Source organism: Drosophila ananassae, chromosome 2L (assembly GCF_017639315.1).
Source record: "Drosophila ananassae strain 14024-0371.13 chromosome 2L, ASM1763931v2, whole genome shotgun sequence".
NCBI lineage: Eukaryota > Metazoa > Arthropoda > Insecta > Diptera > Drosophilidae > Drosophila > Drosophila ananassae.
Window position 1 is genome coordinate 5,749,349 of NC_057927.1, and position 17,241 is coordinate 5,766,589.

The following is a 17,241-nucleotide window of genomic DNA, read 5'->3' on the forward strand; positions in this document are numbered from 1 at the left end:
TTTCCTTCAGCAGGTTCTACTTTCATATACGAAGATACCATTAGATATGAGATCTATGAAGATCTATGAGATATTACTTTCTCATAAAAGGATGTATTAGATACTACTTTTTTATAGCATAGATGTAGTAGTATTATATAATTTTTCATAGCGAAATCTATCAGATAACACTTTACTATAGCAAGATCTATGTTCTAAGTTGTTAGATACTACTTTTTTATAGCAATATCTGTAAGATACTACTTTCTCATAAAAGGATCTATTAGATACTTCTTTCTCAAGAGCAAGTGCAAGAGACTATTAGATATTTATTAATAGACTATTAGATAAGAGATCTATTAGATACTACGTTCTTATAGCAATCTTGCTACAAAGTGGATCTCCATTAGATAGTTGTTTCCTATAGACCATACATCTTACACCACTATGCCATATTATACTATATAACATAATGTATTATGACATATACCATGTTCTATTCTATACCTTTCTAAACTATATCATACCATACTATTCTATACTTTCCAAGAAAACCTTTGAATTTCCAGAGTAGAGGTTTTCTCTTCGTGTCGCTGAAATATGAGACTCTCGAGTAGCCTCGCCATTAAATCGCCTGTGCACTTGAAAAAGAAAAACAAAGGCGGCAAAAACAATGAGTAGTAAAAAAAAAAAACAAGCGCAAATGGCAGTTAGGCGTGCCAATTGCACCTTTACACTTTTTTTTTTTTTTTTAATATTTTTATTTTTTACGAGGCGCGTGCACGGTGGCGCCCAAGGCGCGTTAAACGAAATTAAACAATAAAAACGCTAGCCAGGGTCCAGGTTGTTGTTTTTTTGTTGTTTGTTGTTATTATTATTCTTGTTGTTGTAAAGTATCATGTGTGTAAAATGAGAACGCTGATAAGAAGGGGGGCTAGAACCAAGAGCTAGACCAACCTTAGAGGTATTTTATTGAGAAGATCTATTAGTTTCTAGGAGTTATAGGAGTTTTTAGGAGAAAAAAATACATTTTTGAGAGAAAAAGATACATTTTTTAGAGAAAAAGATACAGTTTTTAGCGAAAAAGATAAATTTTTTTAGAGAAAATGATACATATTTTGTTTAGTTTGTAGGATGCTAATGATAATGATGATCTTCTTATCGGATCTCAGATCTTTTGGCAATGTTTCGTGTGTGTCCGGAAATGTTGTGGTCTGTGGCCGTAAGTTTCTTCGTTTCACTTTGTAGGCTAGGCTGGCTGATTGATAAAAAACAAAGTTAACAGAATCTGGGTCACAAGCACACCGATACAAAGATGCACAGATACAAAGATACACAGCTACAAAGATACTTTTGCCTTGCCGGCAACAATAACAATTTTGTTTTGGGGAGCAACAGTTTGAGAGCCCCACTGCAGTCTAGGAAGCACTGCAAGGCTTGAGAGTCGACAGAGAGAGAGGGCTAAGAGAGTGAGAAACGAAGCGAGATGGCGAGAAAACAGAGAAAGAGCGCCAAAGAGGGCAGGTGTCATGGAAGCTCATTTTAATTTAGTTTTAGCTTATTATTATTTTTATTTTGTTTTTTTGGCAGCAACACTTTTAATGTGATATGTTTTTAAGCATTTTAATTATTTTAATTAAACATTTAATTTTTGTTTTTTGTTTTTTTTTCGTATATGTATATTTATAGCGCGACATTTGCTATGTGTATTATATTTTACTGCGCAATAAAAGCAACAACAACAATAAAAACAATCATACATAACATCAACCAGCGGCAACAACAAATCAAGCATAATAAACAAGCAGCATTAGCGAAAAGAAGAGTGTGCGTGAGAAGCAGGCAGTGCGAGTGGGATGGACAGTGCTTTGTTTTTATACCCTAGGAATTGGTTCTATTGGGGATTGATGGGATTTTAAGATAAGATAAAAGATTTTTTAAAAATATAAAAATATATTTTTTTTATGGCTTAAGATTTTTTTAAAATTTTATTTTATGAATAAAATATCAGAATTTTTTTTTTGTTTTTTTTTTTTTTATGAAAAAGTGTATACAAATTTCGTTGAAATAACACTTATCTAGCACTTTATTTTTTTTTTTGTTTTTGTTCTTTTGGACAGGCAGCTAGAAAAAATTAGCAAAACAAGAACAAACTGCGTGTGTGCGTTTGTTTGTATGTCTCTCTCTCTCTCTCTATGTTTGCATTATATGTACATCTACTACGTTTTCAACTACGCAGCAGAAAAATGTTTACTACTGCAACACCAATAACAACAACAACAACCTTAAGATACAGTGGCTAGGTGGGTGGTGGTGGGAATTCTTCTCCTCCTTTCTTTTTTTATATTTTTTTTTTGCCACGCAGTCGCATTTCCTTCTCTCGTGTTACGCCCCAAAATCTTCATTAAAAAAAAAGAGGAAAAACAAAAAAAATAATAGCTCTCCTGTAATCGGGAGCACAGGAGTTATAACGGTGACTTTTGATGAATTACAACTTTGTAAACACAAACACACACACACACACACATGAGATAATATTTACTATTTACTACGGTTTACAACGCGGCTGCGCTGCCGACGTCAAAAGAACGTAGCGAACGTCATGCAAAAAAAAATGGGGGGAAAAAAAATAAGGCAAAAAAAACGTCAATGCCGATCCAACAACAGCTAGCCTAGCCCTCCCTCTCTCTCTCTCTCCCTCTATGTTTGCCATTTTTTTATTTATTCTATTCTTTTGTCTGGCGCATAAAATTATTTATTTTTGTTTTTGCTGCTGCCGGTTAGCTTTTGTTTTTCATTTTTTTTTTTTGCTCCCCTTTTGGAGAGTAAGAGAGCTTGAGCTTAAAGGTGTGCGAGGGGGAGAGGGTCGTGAGAGAGTCATAAGGCCCGGCCCGGCCCGGCTTTCTCAGCTGTTCTCTCTTCTTTGTTGTTTTTTTTTAGTTTTTTATTTAATCCGAAATTATTAAGAATTATAGAATCAACCCGAAAAGAAAAGATGGGAGCATGATTTTATTTGCTTAGAATGGAATTTTAAATCTTTTCTAATATCTCGCTTAAGTATCTGTAGAATTGGGGAAGTACCTACCGACAAAATGGGATGCAGATACTGTAGCTTTTATAATTTTATAAGATGGATATAAGATAACTTTATAAGTGTTTATAAGATTTTGGTATTATTTTAGAGGGTTGTATTGTGAGGTTTAGAACTTAAACTATTTATTTAATGTTCTTTATTTAATGGATTTTTAATGTTTAAAAAATATAATATTGTTTTTTAAAAAGGGTATTCTGCAATAGAGGTATAACAGTAACAGAGATATGTATAACGGTTACAAGTATAATACTTTTTTTTGTTTAGTATTATTTATGGAACATTTGTGCAGTGTAGAGTAGCCTAGAAAAAATAGAAACAACTAGAAACTTTTTAAAAAATATCTTTGAATTAAAAACTCTAGGATATAGGCACTACTAATCACTTAAATATTATTAAAAGCAAATTTATAAACTATAGAGGGCTAGAGTCACCTTTTAAACAAGATCTTTGAATTAAAAACTTTAGGATATTGGAACTGCTACTTTAATATAGGTTTTAATAAATATATTATGCAATAAACTGATCTGTTACACCTGCATGGTTGTTGCACTGACTCGAACTGATGTTTTTGTTGTTATTGTTATTGTCACTACTCCGTACGTAAGCTATAGTATATATTAAGGGCAATAATTAGATAGAAAAGGCAAGCGTAAAATATTTAAGTTCGTTCGTGCGACTGATCTTTCCCCCAGTGACGATAGCGAGCAATACGACACGTGTGCCGAGCTAGCACTTGGCGCCCTTTTTCGCATAAAATTACGTACTTGACTTTTTTTTTTATATTTTTATTTTCCATTCCGCTCGATTTGAAAAAAAAAAAACCTAACAACTCTTCTACTTTCTCATTATAGTTACAAAAGGCGGCACTAAAACAAGCGTTTCAACTTTAAAAGCGAGAAAAAGCATTCCAACAACAACCACAACACCAACAACAACTGGAGTTTATTATTTTTTGTATTTTATTTGTTTTTTTTTTTTTGTTGCCAAAGGGAGCGGGACGAAAGGAGCGCTGGCACTGCCATGATTACCTAGCAGAGGTGTGGCTGAAGAGACCCACGATATGAACTCTTAAAAAATACAAAAAACTAACAAAATATAAAGGCAATATACAAAAAAAAAAAAAACAGAAATAAAATAAAATGCTAGAAATACAGAAACAACACCACAATATGTTCAATATGAAACGGCAAACGAAAAGCAAATTAAAGTTGCAAAAAATTCAAGAAATTTATTTAAAAAGTGAGGCTCCAACAACAACAACAACAGGAGGAGGAGAAGGAGGAGCAACTAATGAGGTATTAGCAACAGCAACAACAACAACAAGAGGAGTAGCAGCAGCAGGAGAAGCAACAAGAACGCTTAGCAACATTTGTGTCTTGTGCCGGCAGAGGATGTCGTCGGGAACATGTTGCTATCGGCAAGCAGTGGAAGAAGAAGCAGTAGACTCCCCTCCCACAAGCAGTTCGCGAGAAAGCAGTTTTCGCGCCCAAAGCAGTGGATACTGTTCAAAACTATTAGCCGGTAATTATTTAAAATTTCTATTTAAATTTAATTTAAAACATTTTTTATTTTTAGTTGTTCAATTAAAATTTGAGCCCTTCCTCAAGCGCATGGCATTTTTTATTGGTACGGCCAATGAAACGAGTAATTTGATATTAAAAATTTCATTTTTTTTTTAAATAAAAAATTAACAATATCTTTTAAAAACAGGCACCTTCCACAAGCGACGTCGACGAGAGCAGCGGCAACAACAACAACAGCACACAAGATTTCTAAATTTTACAAAATTCCTATTGCTGTTACAAGCACTAGCAGCAGCTGCAACAACAAGACTGACATCATGCCGCAACAACAACAACAACAACAACAACAACAATAACAAAAACAACAACCAGCAACAATTAGCAAGTAATCATGCCACATCACAACTTCAATCAAGAAGGCAACAAAAACATCAATTTTGTAATAATTACAATAATCATATGGTGATGATGAGATTTGCCGCTTTGGCATTCATCTGCGAGCTACTGCTCATGAATGTGGTGGCAGCCATGGTCTACGAGCAGACCCAGAGGTTGCAGCATCAACAGTTGCAACTCCCAGGGCCACCAGACGATCTATCCGATAGACTGGAAGTCCTGCGCGACAAAATACGATTAGAAAGAGCCGCCACCGCCGCCAGCCAACCGAACCAACCGATGCGATTGTCAAGAGATGAATACCGTAGGTTCCTAAAAATAATTATATTTTAATAGATATTTACACCATTATCCTTCAATTCCAGCTTGCAAATCAATGGACATACGGAATACAGCCGATTCTGTCAACTATCTGGCCAATTGCACCAAGATCGAGGGCTTCCTACTCATATCCCTGATAGACGCACCACAAATCATAACCGGCACCTTTCCCCTTCTCACGGAGGTCACCGAGTTCATTATCGTGTATCGGGTGTGGGGCCTCGAATCCCTGGCCCAACTCTTTCCCAACCTGAGTGTTATTCGTGGGAATGCGTTGTTCGACGGCTACTCGCTGATGGTCCACTCCAATCCGAACCTCAAGTACGTCGGTCTGACCAAGCTCCGGTCGATCACCAACGGAGGAGTAAGGATCGAGAAGAATGCGAATCTTTGTTACGCAAACACCATCGATTGGTTGCACATTATGGCGGATAATGCCACGGCCTGGGATGTGGCTGTGGTGAACGGAGATCTGAGCTCCTGCGAGGCATGTCCTGTGAAGTCCAGGTCCGGTGGCAGCGATGACACTGGGATCAGTTGTAAGCAGTACCCTGGCAAGAAGAGCTACTGTTGGAACTCCAACTCCTGCCAGACAAGTAAGTTTAAGTCACATTTCTATCCAAATGGAATAAATCTCATTGGTGATCTCTGTTACAGTTTGTCCGGAGAGGTGTCGTGATAACTGCATCGATGAGAACACCTGCTGCAGCAAGTCGTGCCTGGCCGGCTGTGTCCGGGACAGTAATGGCAACGAGAGCTGCATCCGATGCCGTCATGTCTCGGTCAACAACACCTGCGTGGACTCTTGTCCACCAAACTATTTCCGGGTAAGTTGGAGGCACTCCTGCTCCTAGTCTGTTGTCTAAACTAACTCTCCTCCTCCGATTCCTAGTATGAACAGCGCTGTGTTACGGCGGAGATGTGCCTGAAGATGGGCACGAAATTCGAGAATGCAGAGCTGCCGCTGGTCCCCTTCCAGGGCGTGTGCAGCACCAGGTGTCCCCTGGGCTACGAACTGAAGAATAAGACCTGTGTCAAGTGCATCAACTCCTGTGAGAAGGAGTGCCCGGCGACCCTGATTGATAGCTTGGTCCGGGCAAGGGAGTTCCACGGCTGCACCGTCATCAACGGAGGCAAAGACATGCCCCTGACCATAAGCATCAAGCGGGAAGGAGATTGTGAGTACTTAGGGTCTAACTTACAATAAAATAAATTATTAAAAAATAATTTTTGTAGCCCATGTTATGGAGGCCCTGGAGTATGGATTCTCTGCCGTGCACACTATTAAGGGCTCCCTGAAGGTTCATCTCACCTATGGACTGACCTCGCTGCGTTTCTTCCAATCCCTTCGCGAAATCACCGGCGAGACACTGCAGGACGATCTGTTTGCACTGTACGTGCTGGAGAACAATGACTTGGAGGAGATCTGGGCGCCCAATCAGACTGTGTTCATCCGGAATGGCGGCGTGTTCTTTCACTTCAACCGAAGGCTCTGTGTCGCCACCATCAACACGCTGCTGCCCATGCTGGCCAGCAAGCCGCCGTTCTTCAACAAGAGCGATGTGGCCACCGATTCGAATGGAAATCGAGGAACCTGCGGCACCTCCCCCCTGCAAGCTCGCGTCGTGAGGGTCAACGCCAAGGCGGCCAGTGTTTGGGTAAACAAGGACATGATTTCGGAGGGCGAGAAGGAGAACAGCACGGCAACGATTGTGTTCAAGGACCCGCGTGCCTTCATCGGTTTCCAGTTCCTTCACGCCCTCGATCCGCACGGCAACATCACCAAGAGCAGCGACCAGCCCTGCGACGACACCTGGACGGTCAGTGCTCCGACCAAGGATGGTCAATACATCTTCGATAATCTGCGACCATATACGAACTACGCCTTCTATGTCCGCACCATGGCCATCTCCTCGGAGACGACCAATGGCCAGAGCGACATAATTCGTTTCCGGACAGATCCCTCCCAGCCATCGCAAGTACGGAACGTGGAGGCAGTTTCCAACTCGGACACTACAATTGTGAGTTTGGGATATACTTCCTATGATTATGGAAACTAATGATGCTTCTTTTTCCTTAAGGATATCACTTGGAACCCACCTAGCTTTCCCTACGGCGAAATGAGCCACTACGAAGTGGTCATCAAGCTGATCAACGACACCAACGAGAACCTGACCCGCAACTACTGCAAAGATCGTAAGAGCATTCGATGTCCCTTTTTGGTGAAATAAATATTATTTTATTTAAACTTCTATCCACAGCCATTACCAAATACACTGACGACGACCCGAAACCAAAGCCTGCCCTGCCGGAGAAGGTTCTGGACACCGACAACGGAAAATGCGATTGTGAGAATAAGCGCAAGACCGGCGGCGCCCAGGAGTACGACGATCGAAAGATTCATGTGGGCATTGAGTTCGAGAATGCCCTGCAGAACTTTGTGTATGTGCGGAAGACAGTTCCGTCCGACAAGAAAGGCTCCAATGGCACAGCCAAGGGCTCTGCCTCCGATATGGCAGCTTTAGAGTCGAACGCCATCGGCGGAAATGTTCGTCGCAAAAGAGAAATCGATCTTGAGCTGGAATCCGAGATGATGGATATCCACAGCAGCTTCCTTCTCAGGCATGTCCGGTCCACACGAAAGTCGGGACTGAAGTTCTTCCCGACGGATACGAAGAAAGCCCACAACGAAACGAGCAAGATGTCGGCGAACAAGAAGTTCTATGAGATATTCGTGGGCAAGGTGCCGGCCAATCAGACGTTCTTCACGTTCCTACAGCTCCATCACTTCACCCAGTACGAGATCTATGTGTATGCCTGCCGCAAGGAGATCCAGGACAAGAACGATTCCGAGCCACTCTGCAGTCACGCCAACGAGATCTATTGGAAGACAAAGAAGAAGGGTAAGTTCTGACGCAAGAATTGTTCTAGAATCTTTTTAAAAACAAATCCCTTTTCCAGATGACGCGGACACTGTTACGGATTTGAATGTGGAACTGGGGAATGCCAACAATACAAGGCCGGCGGTTAAGGTGTTCTGGAAGCCCCCAGCCGATCCCAATGGCCAGATCATCTCCTACGACCTGGAGTATACGCTGCTGGGCGAGGGTCAGGAGCAGACCAAGTGCATCTCCGCCTCAGATTACAACAATCTGACCGAGGGCTATGAACTGAAGCTCACCGAGGGCGAGTACAGTTTCCGAGTGCGGGCCAATACCTTCGCTGGATATGGAATGTACACTAAACTGGCCTACCAGAAGGTGCCGGTGAGTTGAATTGTCATTCTTACTATTATATTTTGTCCTAATCTCTGTGTTTCTTCAGTCGCCGCAAAGCTTTGTAAAGCACCTGATCTGGATACTGTGCATCACTGTGGTGCTAGTGGCCACCGCTCTGGTGCTCGCCCTGCGTTCCCTGCGCGCCAAGAAGCGGCCCAACGAACTGCACATCAACACGGAGGTGAATCCCTTCTATGCCAGTATGCAGTATGTGCCGGACAGCTGGGAGGTGTCGCGTGAACTCATCCTCCAGCTGGCACCACTGGGCCAGGGATCCTTCGGCATGGTGTACGAGGGCATCCTCAAGTCGTTTGCCGATGGCGTGGATCGTGAGTGTGCCATCAAGACGGTGAACGAGCATGCCACGGATCGGGAGCGAACCAACTTCCTCAGCGAGGCCAGTGTCATGAAGGAGTTCGACACGAATCATGTGGTCCGCCTCCTGGGCGTCTGTTCGCGCGGCCAGCCGGCACTGGTGGTCATGGAGCTGATGAAGAAGGGCGATCTCAAGTCGTATCTGCGCGCCCATCGCCCCGAGGAGCGGGATGAGGCTATGATGACATATCTGCAGCGTATCGGTGTCACCGGCAATGTCCAGCCGCCGACGTACGGCAGGATCTATCGAATGGCCATGGAGATTGCCGACGGCATGGCCTACTTGGCGGCCAAGAAGTTCGTCCATCGTGATCTTGCCGCTCGTAACTGCATGGTAGCCGACGATCTGACCGTCAAAATTGGAGACTTTGGCATGACGCGGGACGTCTACGAGACGGACTACTATCGGAAGGGTAGCAAGGGCCTCCTGCCCGTGAGATGGATGGCGCCGGAGAGCTTGCGAGACGGTGTCTACTCCAGTGCCAGTGACGTGTTCAGTTTCGGTGTGGTCCTGTGGGAGATGGCCACTTTGGCGGCCCAACCATATCAGGGTCTGTCCAACGAGCAGGTCCTGCGCTTCGTCATCGACGGAGGAGTGATGGAGAGACCGGAGAACTGTCCCGACCTGTTGCATCGTCTGATGGAGCGGTGCTGGCGGCATAGATCTTCGGCCAGGCCCAGTTTCCTGGACATTATTGGTTACCTCGAGGGTCACTGCCCCGAAACGGACTTTAAGGAGGTCTCCTTCTACCACTCGCCGGCTGGGCAGTCGCACCGCGAAAAGGAGCAGAAGGAGCGCAGCCAAATGGATGCTCTGGCGACGGTACCGATCGATCAGGATCAACAGGACGGCGACCAGCAGGAGGATGCCACAACGCCGTTGCGGGTGGGCGATTTCCAGGACTTCAAGTCGAACATGGAGCACAACTCGTCGCTGGACCAGCCAGCCGAGAGTCCCATCGCCATGGTCAACGACAACTCTACGCATTCGCCCTTCAGCCTCAACTCCAGATTCATTTCGAGCAGTACGCCCGACGGCCAGACGGTGATGCCCACCGCCTTCCACAATCTGCCCGCCTCCCAGGGCGATGATGCGGCGCCGTACGTTCTACCGGATGCCGATGCCCTGGGCGAGGAGAGGGGCTACGAGATCTATGATCCCAGTCCGGTTTACAATGATTTGCCGACGAGCCGGAGTGGCAGTACGGGCGGTGGTGGTGGGAAGCTGAGCGGCGAACAGAACCTGCTGCCGAAGAAGTACCGACAGCCGGTGGTGGTGATGAGCAGCTCCGTGCCGGACGACGTGATAGGAGGCTCCTCGCTGCAACCATCCACCGCCTCGGCGGCCAGCTCGAATGCCAGCTCCCACACGGGTCGCTATCCCAGCCTGAAGAGGGTGGTGGCCGACACGTTTCGGAACAAGGCCAATATGTTCAATCGCCACCTGTTCAACCACAAGCGCACTGGGAGCAATGCCAGCCACAAGAGCAATGCCTCGAATGCACCCAGCACGAGCAGTAACTCCAATCTGACCAGCTACCCGGTGGCCATGGGCAATCTGGGAACGATTGAGAGCGGCGGCAGTGGATCGGCGGGTAGCTATACGGGCACGCCTCGTTTCTACACTCCCATGGCTACGCCGGTGGGCGGTGGACTCGCCATCAGCGACAATCCCAACTACAAGTTGCTGGACGAGTCGATGGGCAGCGAACAGGCCACAGTCCTAACCACGAGCAGTCCCAATCCGAACTACGAAATGATGCATCCGACGGAGGCTATGATCAGCGACAATCCGAACTATGTGGCCATGAACGAGCCGCCGGTTCAGATGGCCGGAGTGACCATCAGCCACAATCCCAACTACCAACCGATGCAGGCGCCGCTGCACAATCGCCAGACCAGCTCCGACGAGGACAACGAAGACGAGGATGAGGAGGAGGAGGAGGATGACGAGGACGAGGACGTCCACGTAGAACACATCAAGATGGAGCGAATGCCGCTGAGTCGTCCCACATCCCAGAGGACGAACTACAGCCGAACTCCGGGATCGCGAAGTCGAAGTAGCAGCCAGACGAGACGATCGCCAACGAATCCCAACTCTGGCTCCGGAGGAGGAGGAGGCGCCTCGGCCAACAACATACGCAAGGAGAACTGGCTGAGGCAGCAGAGCACGGCGCGGCCACCGCCTCCGAACGGGTTCATCGGTCGGGAGGCGTAATCCCAGAGGGCTAGCTAGTTGTGTAAATAGAATAGGGGAGGCGGGCAGATAGAGAGGGTAGCAGACTTTTGCCGCAAGCCGAGTTGCAACCTGGGGTGGCAAGTTCATGTCATTGGTAGGGTTGGACTCATAGGACAGTTGTGGATGATACAGGATCACTTTGATTAGGCAAGCACAAGGATTCAAAATCTATAAGTAGATCGCATTCGAAATACCTCATAAAGAGGTATCATTATTTTTTATTAGACAATTTTGATGTCCTCATGGAAGATTAATTTTTACTGAATGAAATTCATAGAATTTCTCCGATTAAGAAAATTAAATGAATTTAAGGAATGAAAAAAAAAATATAATTTTTAAAGAGTGATCCAGAAGATAGTGATCCATGATAGTCCTATGATTCTCAAACCAAAAACGAGAAACTAGCGACCCCTAGTAGTACTTGTATATAAAATATTGCCAATAGTTTCGATTAAGCCTATTTATGTTTACGTATTCGTTTAGTATTTACACATTTTTTGTTTTGTTTAAAAAAATGAATTAGAGAGCAGAAAGTAAAGAACGGAGCAGTGAAAACAGAAAAGAAAATAGAAGAAAACGAGTAAACAAGTCCTACATGCAAATAACAAAAGTACAAAAGCCAACAACCAACCAACCTAAGTACCGTTTAAATAGACATACAAATTCTACCAATTATAACTTATAAATCATACCAACTACGTACATACATACTAGTACATATATTAATTATGATAATTTTTAGTACCTACCAAAATCGCAGCAATCAGAGGGCGAGGGAAACAATAGAAAAGCAATACAGAACCACAAACCACAAATCAGAACTAGAACCATAACCAGAACCAAGATGATGAAAAGCAAAAAAATACTGTCTTCACTGAGTTATAAGGATACAAATTAATTTTAAATTATAAATTTTTAAATGCGTGACGCATCGCCTTGCGAGCAACTAACTTTTTATTTCATTTACTTCTCGTATAAAATTCTTTTCTTTTTAAACGCTTAAATGTAATTATTTATTTTTGACCCGCAACCTGTACATAGAAATGTATAACTGAAAGAAAAAAAAGAGAAAAAAAAAGGCAAAAGTTCAGGCTCCTTGTTGTGGGGAATAGGACTATAAGTATCTATAACTATATCCTCAGATCAGGTCTATATAGCTATATGACTATCAGAGAGCGCAGCAAGCAAAGGAGAAAACTTTTGTTTCTAATTTTGTTCTAAATTAATTTGCGTTGAAGCCAAGCTTCGGAAGAAAATTTCAAAATAATTAAGAAGAATTAAGAAGATATAACGTAATTTCAAAAAACAGAGAGCTTAAGTAACTGATGCATCATAATTATTGTATACAATCTGCTGTCGTTTTTTATACAAAAAAAAAAAAAAAAAAGAAAATTAATAATGCTATATACGATGAGGAAAATTTAGATAAATCCAATAGACTCAAATACAACATTTTTTCAACTAGACCTAATTAATTAATAATCTGCCATACGCCATTAACTCAAATATGAACAAGAAACCGGACGGATTTTTTTCTATATTATTTAATTATTCAAATGAAATAGTACATAGTCAAAACAATAGACAAATTCTATATCGATTGTACCCCATAGATATATTTACACACACACACAAAAACACACCCACACACCTACACATTAATTAAGAACTGAACGTGATATGTTTGCTGAGTGTACTATCCTGACAGTTCTAGGATGATGATTTCTTGAAAAAAAAAAAAAAAAAACAAACTGAATCACACACAACATTCTCTAACAGTCCAATATAAAAAGCAATAGTTGACTTTTTTATCAAGTCCAACCATATATATGATTACCGTTAATCAGCAAACAGCAACAGTAACAGTAATAGTAACAGTAACAGTAACAGTAATAGTAACAGTAACAGTAAAAAATTTAATATTTAACGACAACAACTGCAACAAATGGAATTTTTAAACGAAAAAACAACAACAAAAGTATTCGATATTTGCCTTCGCTCTTTATATTATTATATTTAACTACTATATACATAAATAATTAATTAACTACCAATTAATAGAATGAAAAGTGAAAACGAAAACGACACACATGAGCATGATGTGTAAAGTTTTTTGTTTTTTTGTTTATTTTTTTTTATACATACTATATATGCAAAGCGAAAACATGGAAACTAAATATTTAAATGAATTATACAAAAAAACGCTTAGATTGTAAACATTGTAGGAATTAGTGAGAGGGAAAGTGAGGAAATTAGTGAGAGAAAGCCGGCTGCAGAAAGGCTTCAAATAATTAAAAAAACAAAAAATACAAAAAACAAAACAAAAAGGAAGAAAAGAACTAGTGCTAATTATATAAACAAAACTGGGAAGCAAGCGATATTTACACTGAAAAAAAAAAAATTAAAAATACAAAAGAAAAACAAAAAAGAAACACAAACGTAAAAAATTAAATTAACTATGTAATACGCTAAATATATAACGAAATAGATATTGTACACACACACATGCACACAGATACCCATATACACGCATTACATAACACATATATATACACACATACACACACACACACACTAAAAAGACTGAAAGATATAGTTCCTTTTGTTTTTATGTACATAATGAGGAAAAGAAAAAAGAGAAATTGTAACAAAAATTGTAAACTTAAAGCGATGATAGGAGGAGGGTGGTCGTAAAAACAATTAATGGAATTATACATTAAACAAGTTAAATTAAATGAAAAAATTTATAAAATGATAAAAGAAGCAGCAAAGCATTATGCAACATTATGTAACATGTAACATTTAGTAGTCGAATTAACTAAATTTTGTAACATAAAGTGGACATGTGAGCGCATTCGCGACAACGCCAAATATCAATTTATTATATAGCGATATATATCCAGGATCGTTTGGCCGTTTTTCGCTGCTTTAATGTACATAAATGCAAACATTTGAATAAACAGTACCATTTAAACAACTTATTGTAAACTAAATACCCATAAATATTGTAAACAAAACAGAAAATGAGCAAAAAAAAAAAAACAGAAAAGCTTCAATATTTTTATTATTTCTAATTAAAGATAATTGTAAAAATAATGCTAAGTTAATTGTTTCCTGTTTGTTTAAGCAAAAAAAAAAAAAAGTAATAAAATTAAAAAAAGGAAATATAAATAAACTGCAACAACTATACGTAACAAAGTTTTGGACAAAAATAGGAAAGTTTTCTATTCATAGAAGGTGGATTCTTTAAAGATTATAACTTTATTAAATGGGTTTTCCTTTGAAAACAGCTGATAACACACTTTCAAAAGTAATTTTTTACAAGGCAATATTGGATGATGCTCTAAGAGTATAATGTTTTGAATTACAAAGGGCTCGTCGCATCATTCCTTTTCCTCTTTTTTGAATCTTAATTTAAAGACTTCATGTTTCTCTATCAATGCTATCTATCAATTTATATACCATTCAAGCTGTACGTTATGCGACAGCGCCCTCTTGTCGTATGCCACCTTTGTTCTGGTCTTTTATTCGGGGGATTCCCTTGGAATCTATCGCATAGTTTGTGTTTGTGAATACCAGAATTTTAATGCAGGCTAAAAAATAGTTAAACTTTGCTAAAATATCAGATAAAACATTTTAAAAAATAAAATTTAGCAACATGTCACCCTAAAAATATCGCTATGACATTTTTTTTAGAGTAAGACTATCGATATATCGATATTTTGATGTATTTCCGACATCCCTAGTTTCATTGTTTTGGGAGAATTAATATTTCTTTGGGTTTTCAACGCGATGTGCCACACTATTTGAGCAGCTGGCTGAGACCCAGCCGGCTGACGAGAGGCCGGAAAGTCTATCCGGTCGAAACCGAATAGAACATTATACATTTTGGGGCGGAACAGCTAAGAGCCACATCTGGTAAGCGATTGTAAACAAACGCCGACACATATGCTAATTTTGTCTGCCTTATGTTTGGATGTTTTGGGCCTAGTATGCAAAAACTAGTTTCTGCGACGGTTGTTGAACTCTTGACACTTGACTGGCCGGCAAAAGTATTGATAATCGCCCCGGGGCTCAATAAGAACCGAAACGGAATTCGTGGAGTCAGCACATTTGGTGGGACCTCAGATAAACCGCGGCAACGAAACAAGTCACATGGATGTGTTCAAAATGAGAGTGCCAGAGTTGGTTATATGGTGAGTTTTCTCATTAAATTTAAGTAGAAGGACAAGCTAAAGATCCTCCCGTTCCCTAAAAACAGCTCCTTTATTGTGGTCAGCCTGCTGGTCATACATTTCTTCTCGGATCTGCTGCGCGCTTCTTTGGGAGGCCACTACAGCCAGGATGTGACGCTGTCCCAGCTGGTGGAAGCCCAGAGCTCGGATTATGCCTGGTTGCTCAAACTCCTGGTCAACTGCTTTGGCTACAGCTGCGTCTTTGTGCCGGGCTATTTGATTTACAAATACGTGGCGCGAACCAATTACCTGGAAAGAGGCAATAAGACGTGTTTGTACCGCGCCGTCAACATGTGCATCACTGGCAGCTCCAGCTACGATCAGTTGGAACCACTGGGCTCGTCAACGGCAGACAAGGAACGACCTGCGGCTTCCACACCACCTAAGCGAACTAGCTCCCAGGAGGCAGTCCAGTTGATGTGGTGCTTCGGCGGCCTTATGGTTTCCTATCTCACATGGGGTGTCCTGCAGGAGAAGATTATGACCCAGCACTATCTCAATTTTGCCGGCGAGAGTTCCAAGTTCAAGGACTCCCAGTTCCTGGTGTTCGCCAACCGACTGCTGGCCTTTCTTGTGGCTCTGGCCTACCTTCAGTGGCAGCCCTCGCCCGTCCGTCACCGTGCACCTTTGTACAAGTACTCCTATGCCTCCTTCTCGAATATAATGAGTGCCTGGTTCCAGTACGAAGCCCTAAAGTTCGTCAACTTCCCCACTCAGGTGCTGGCCAAGTCCTGCAAGATAATCCCTGTGATGCTGATGGGTAAGATTATGTCCAAGGCCAAGTACGAGAGCTACGAGTATGCCACGGCATTGCTCATCTCACTGGGCATGATCTTCTTCCTTGGCGGGTCTTCGGATAGCACTAAAGCCAGTGGAGTGACCACTTTGACTGGAATCTTTTTGCTTTCCATGTACATGGTCTTCGATAGCTTCACAGCTAATTGGCAGGGATCGCTCTTTAAAAGCTATGGTATGACTTCGCTGCAGATGATGTGCGGCGTGAATCTCTTCTCGTCGATCTTCACCGGAGCCTCGTTGTCCATGCAGGGCGGATTTATGGATTCGCTGGCCTTTGCCACGGAGGTATATGCTTAAACATTTAATCAATCCGTCCTACCTCACTTATACTTTGTTTATTTCCAGCATCCTAAATTCGTATTCGATATGGTTGTGCTCTCTATTTGCTCAGCGGTCGGCCAATTGTTTATCTATCACACAATTGATGTCTTCGGCCCAGTTGTGTTTACCATCATTATGACTCTGCGTCAGGTGAGTGGAATGTTTTTTGGCAGTGTATTTACTCAACTGTGTTCTCACGAGGAATATGTATTCTCCTTCTACAGGCGGTGGCCATTATGCTCTCGTGCTTCATCTACCAGCACAGCATTTCGGTGCTGGGCTTCTTTGGCGTCTTGATCGTCTTCGTGGCGATATTCTTAAGGGTCTACTGCAATCAGCGTATGAGGGCGTTGCGTAAACGGGCCGAGGCTAACAAACCCAAAATGGCAGTATAACAATGAGAAGGGAATTCAACTACAACGCACAGACTTCCTATATGCATATAAAAACCTTCTTCCGAAGCCAAATCAGAGGCAGCTTCTCATCCCCTCACTACCCCTTTTGTACAGGTTTTGTTTCCTAGTGTTAGTCGTAAGTTGAAAGTATACTTGTATCCTCTAACTGTAAGTGTAGACGCTTCACATGTGTGCTAAAATAAATATTTTATATGATACAAACTTACAAATTTTACTGTTTACTTTATGACACAGGGAACAAAAAATTAAGACTCAAGTAGATTTGT

The 17,241-nt window shown here is 42.0% G+C and overlaps 2 protein-coding genes across 3 annotated transcripts in view; both read left to right on the forward strand.

Moving 5' to 3' along the window:
- Positions 1-14,394, forward strand: part of LOC6500594 (insulin-like receptor) — a 44,457-nt gene extending 30,063 nt beyond the window's left edge. The window contains exons 4-14 of one of the 2 annotated variants that reach the window (XM_014911155.3): positions 3,925-4,594; positions 4,649-4,717; positions 4,784-5,296; positions 5,358-5,909; positions 5,971-6,140; positions 6,206-6,491; positions 6,550-7,334; positions 7,395-7,509; positions 7,575-8,216; positions 8,275-8,579; positions 8,638-14,394. In XM_014911155.3, coding sequence (XP_014766641.1) covers positions 4,213-4,594; positions 4,649-4,717; positions 4,784-5,296; positions 5,358-5,909; positions 5,971-6,140; positions 6,206-6,491; positions 6,550-7,334; positions 7,395-7,509; positions 7,575-8,216; positions 8,275-8,579; positions 8,638-11,184 — 6,366 coding nt within the window. In that variant the 5' untranslated portion in view covers positions 3,925-4,212 and the 3' untranslated portion in view covers positions 11,185-14,394. The remainder of the gene's footprint in view (positions 1-3,924; positions 4,595-4,648; positions 4,718-4,783; positions 5,297-5,357; positions 5,910-5,970; positions 6,141-6,205; positions 6,492-6,549; positions 7,335-7,394; positions 7,510-7,574; positions 8,217-8,274; positions 8,580-8,637) is intronic. The other variant, XM_001953498.4, reaches the window with a different exon arrangement.
- Positions 14,395-14,923: 529 nt separating this feature from the next.
- Positions 14,924-17,180, forward strand: LOC6500595 (adenosine 3'-phospho 5'-phosphosulfate transporter 1). Its single transcript, XM_001953499.4, has 5 exons — positions 14,924-15,123; positions 15,197-15,401; positions 15,467-16,523; positions 16,584-16,709; positions 16,784-17,180. The coding sequence occupies exons 2-5, from the start codon at positions 15,361-15,363 to the stop codon at positions 16,952-16,954; spliced, it is 1,395 nt and encodes a 464-aa protein (XP_001953535.2). The 5' UTR covers positions 14,924-15,123; positions 15,197-15,360; the 3' UTR covers positions 16,955-17,180.
- Positions 17,181-17,241: the final 61 nt, after the last annotated feature.

Excerpts from the sequence above, each read along its gene's own strand:
- LOC6500595 (XM_001953499.4), top strand. The coding sequence starts at position 15,361 with ATGGATGTGTTCAAAATGAGAGTGCCAGAGTTGGTTATATG. Across the intron at positions 16,524-16,583 it reads CGCTGGCCTTTGCCACGGAG|CATCCTAAATTCGTATTCGA; the intron begins GTATATGCTTAA and ends GTTTATTTCCAG. Across the intron at positions 16,710-16,783 it reads TCATTATGACTCTGCGTCAG|GCGGTGGCCATTATGCTCTC; the intron begins GTGAGTGGAATG and ends CTCCTTCTACAG.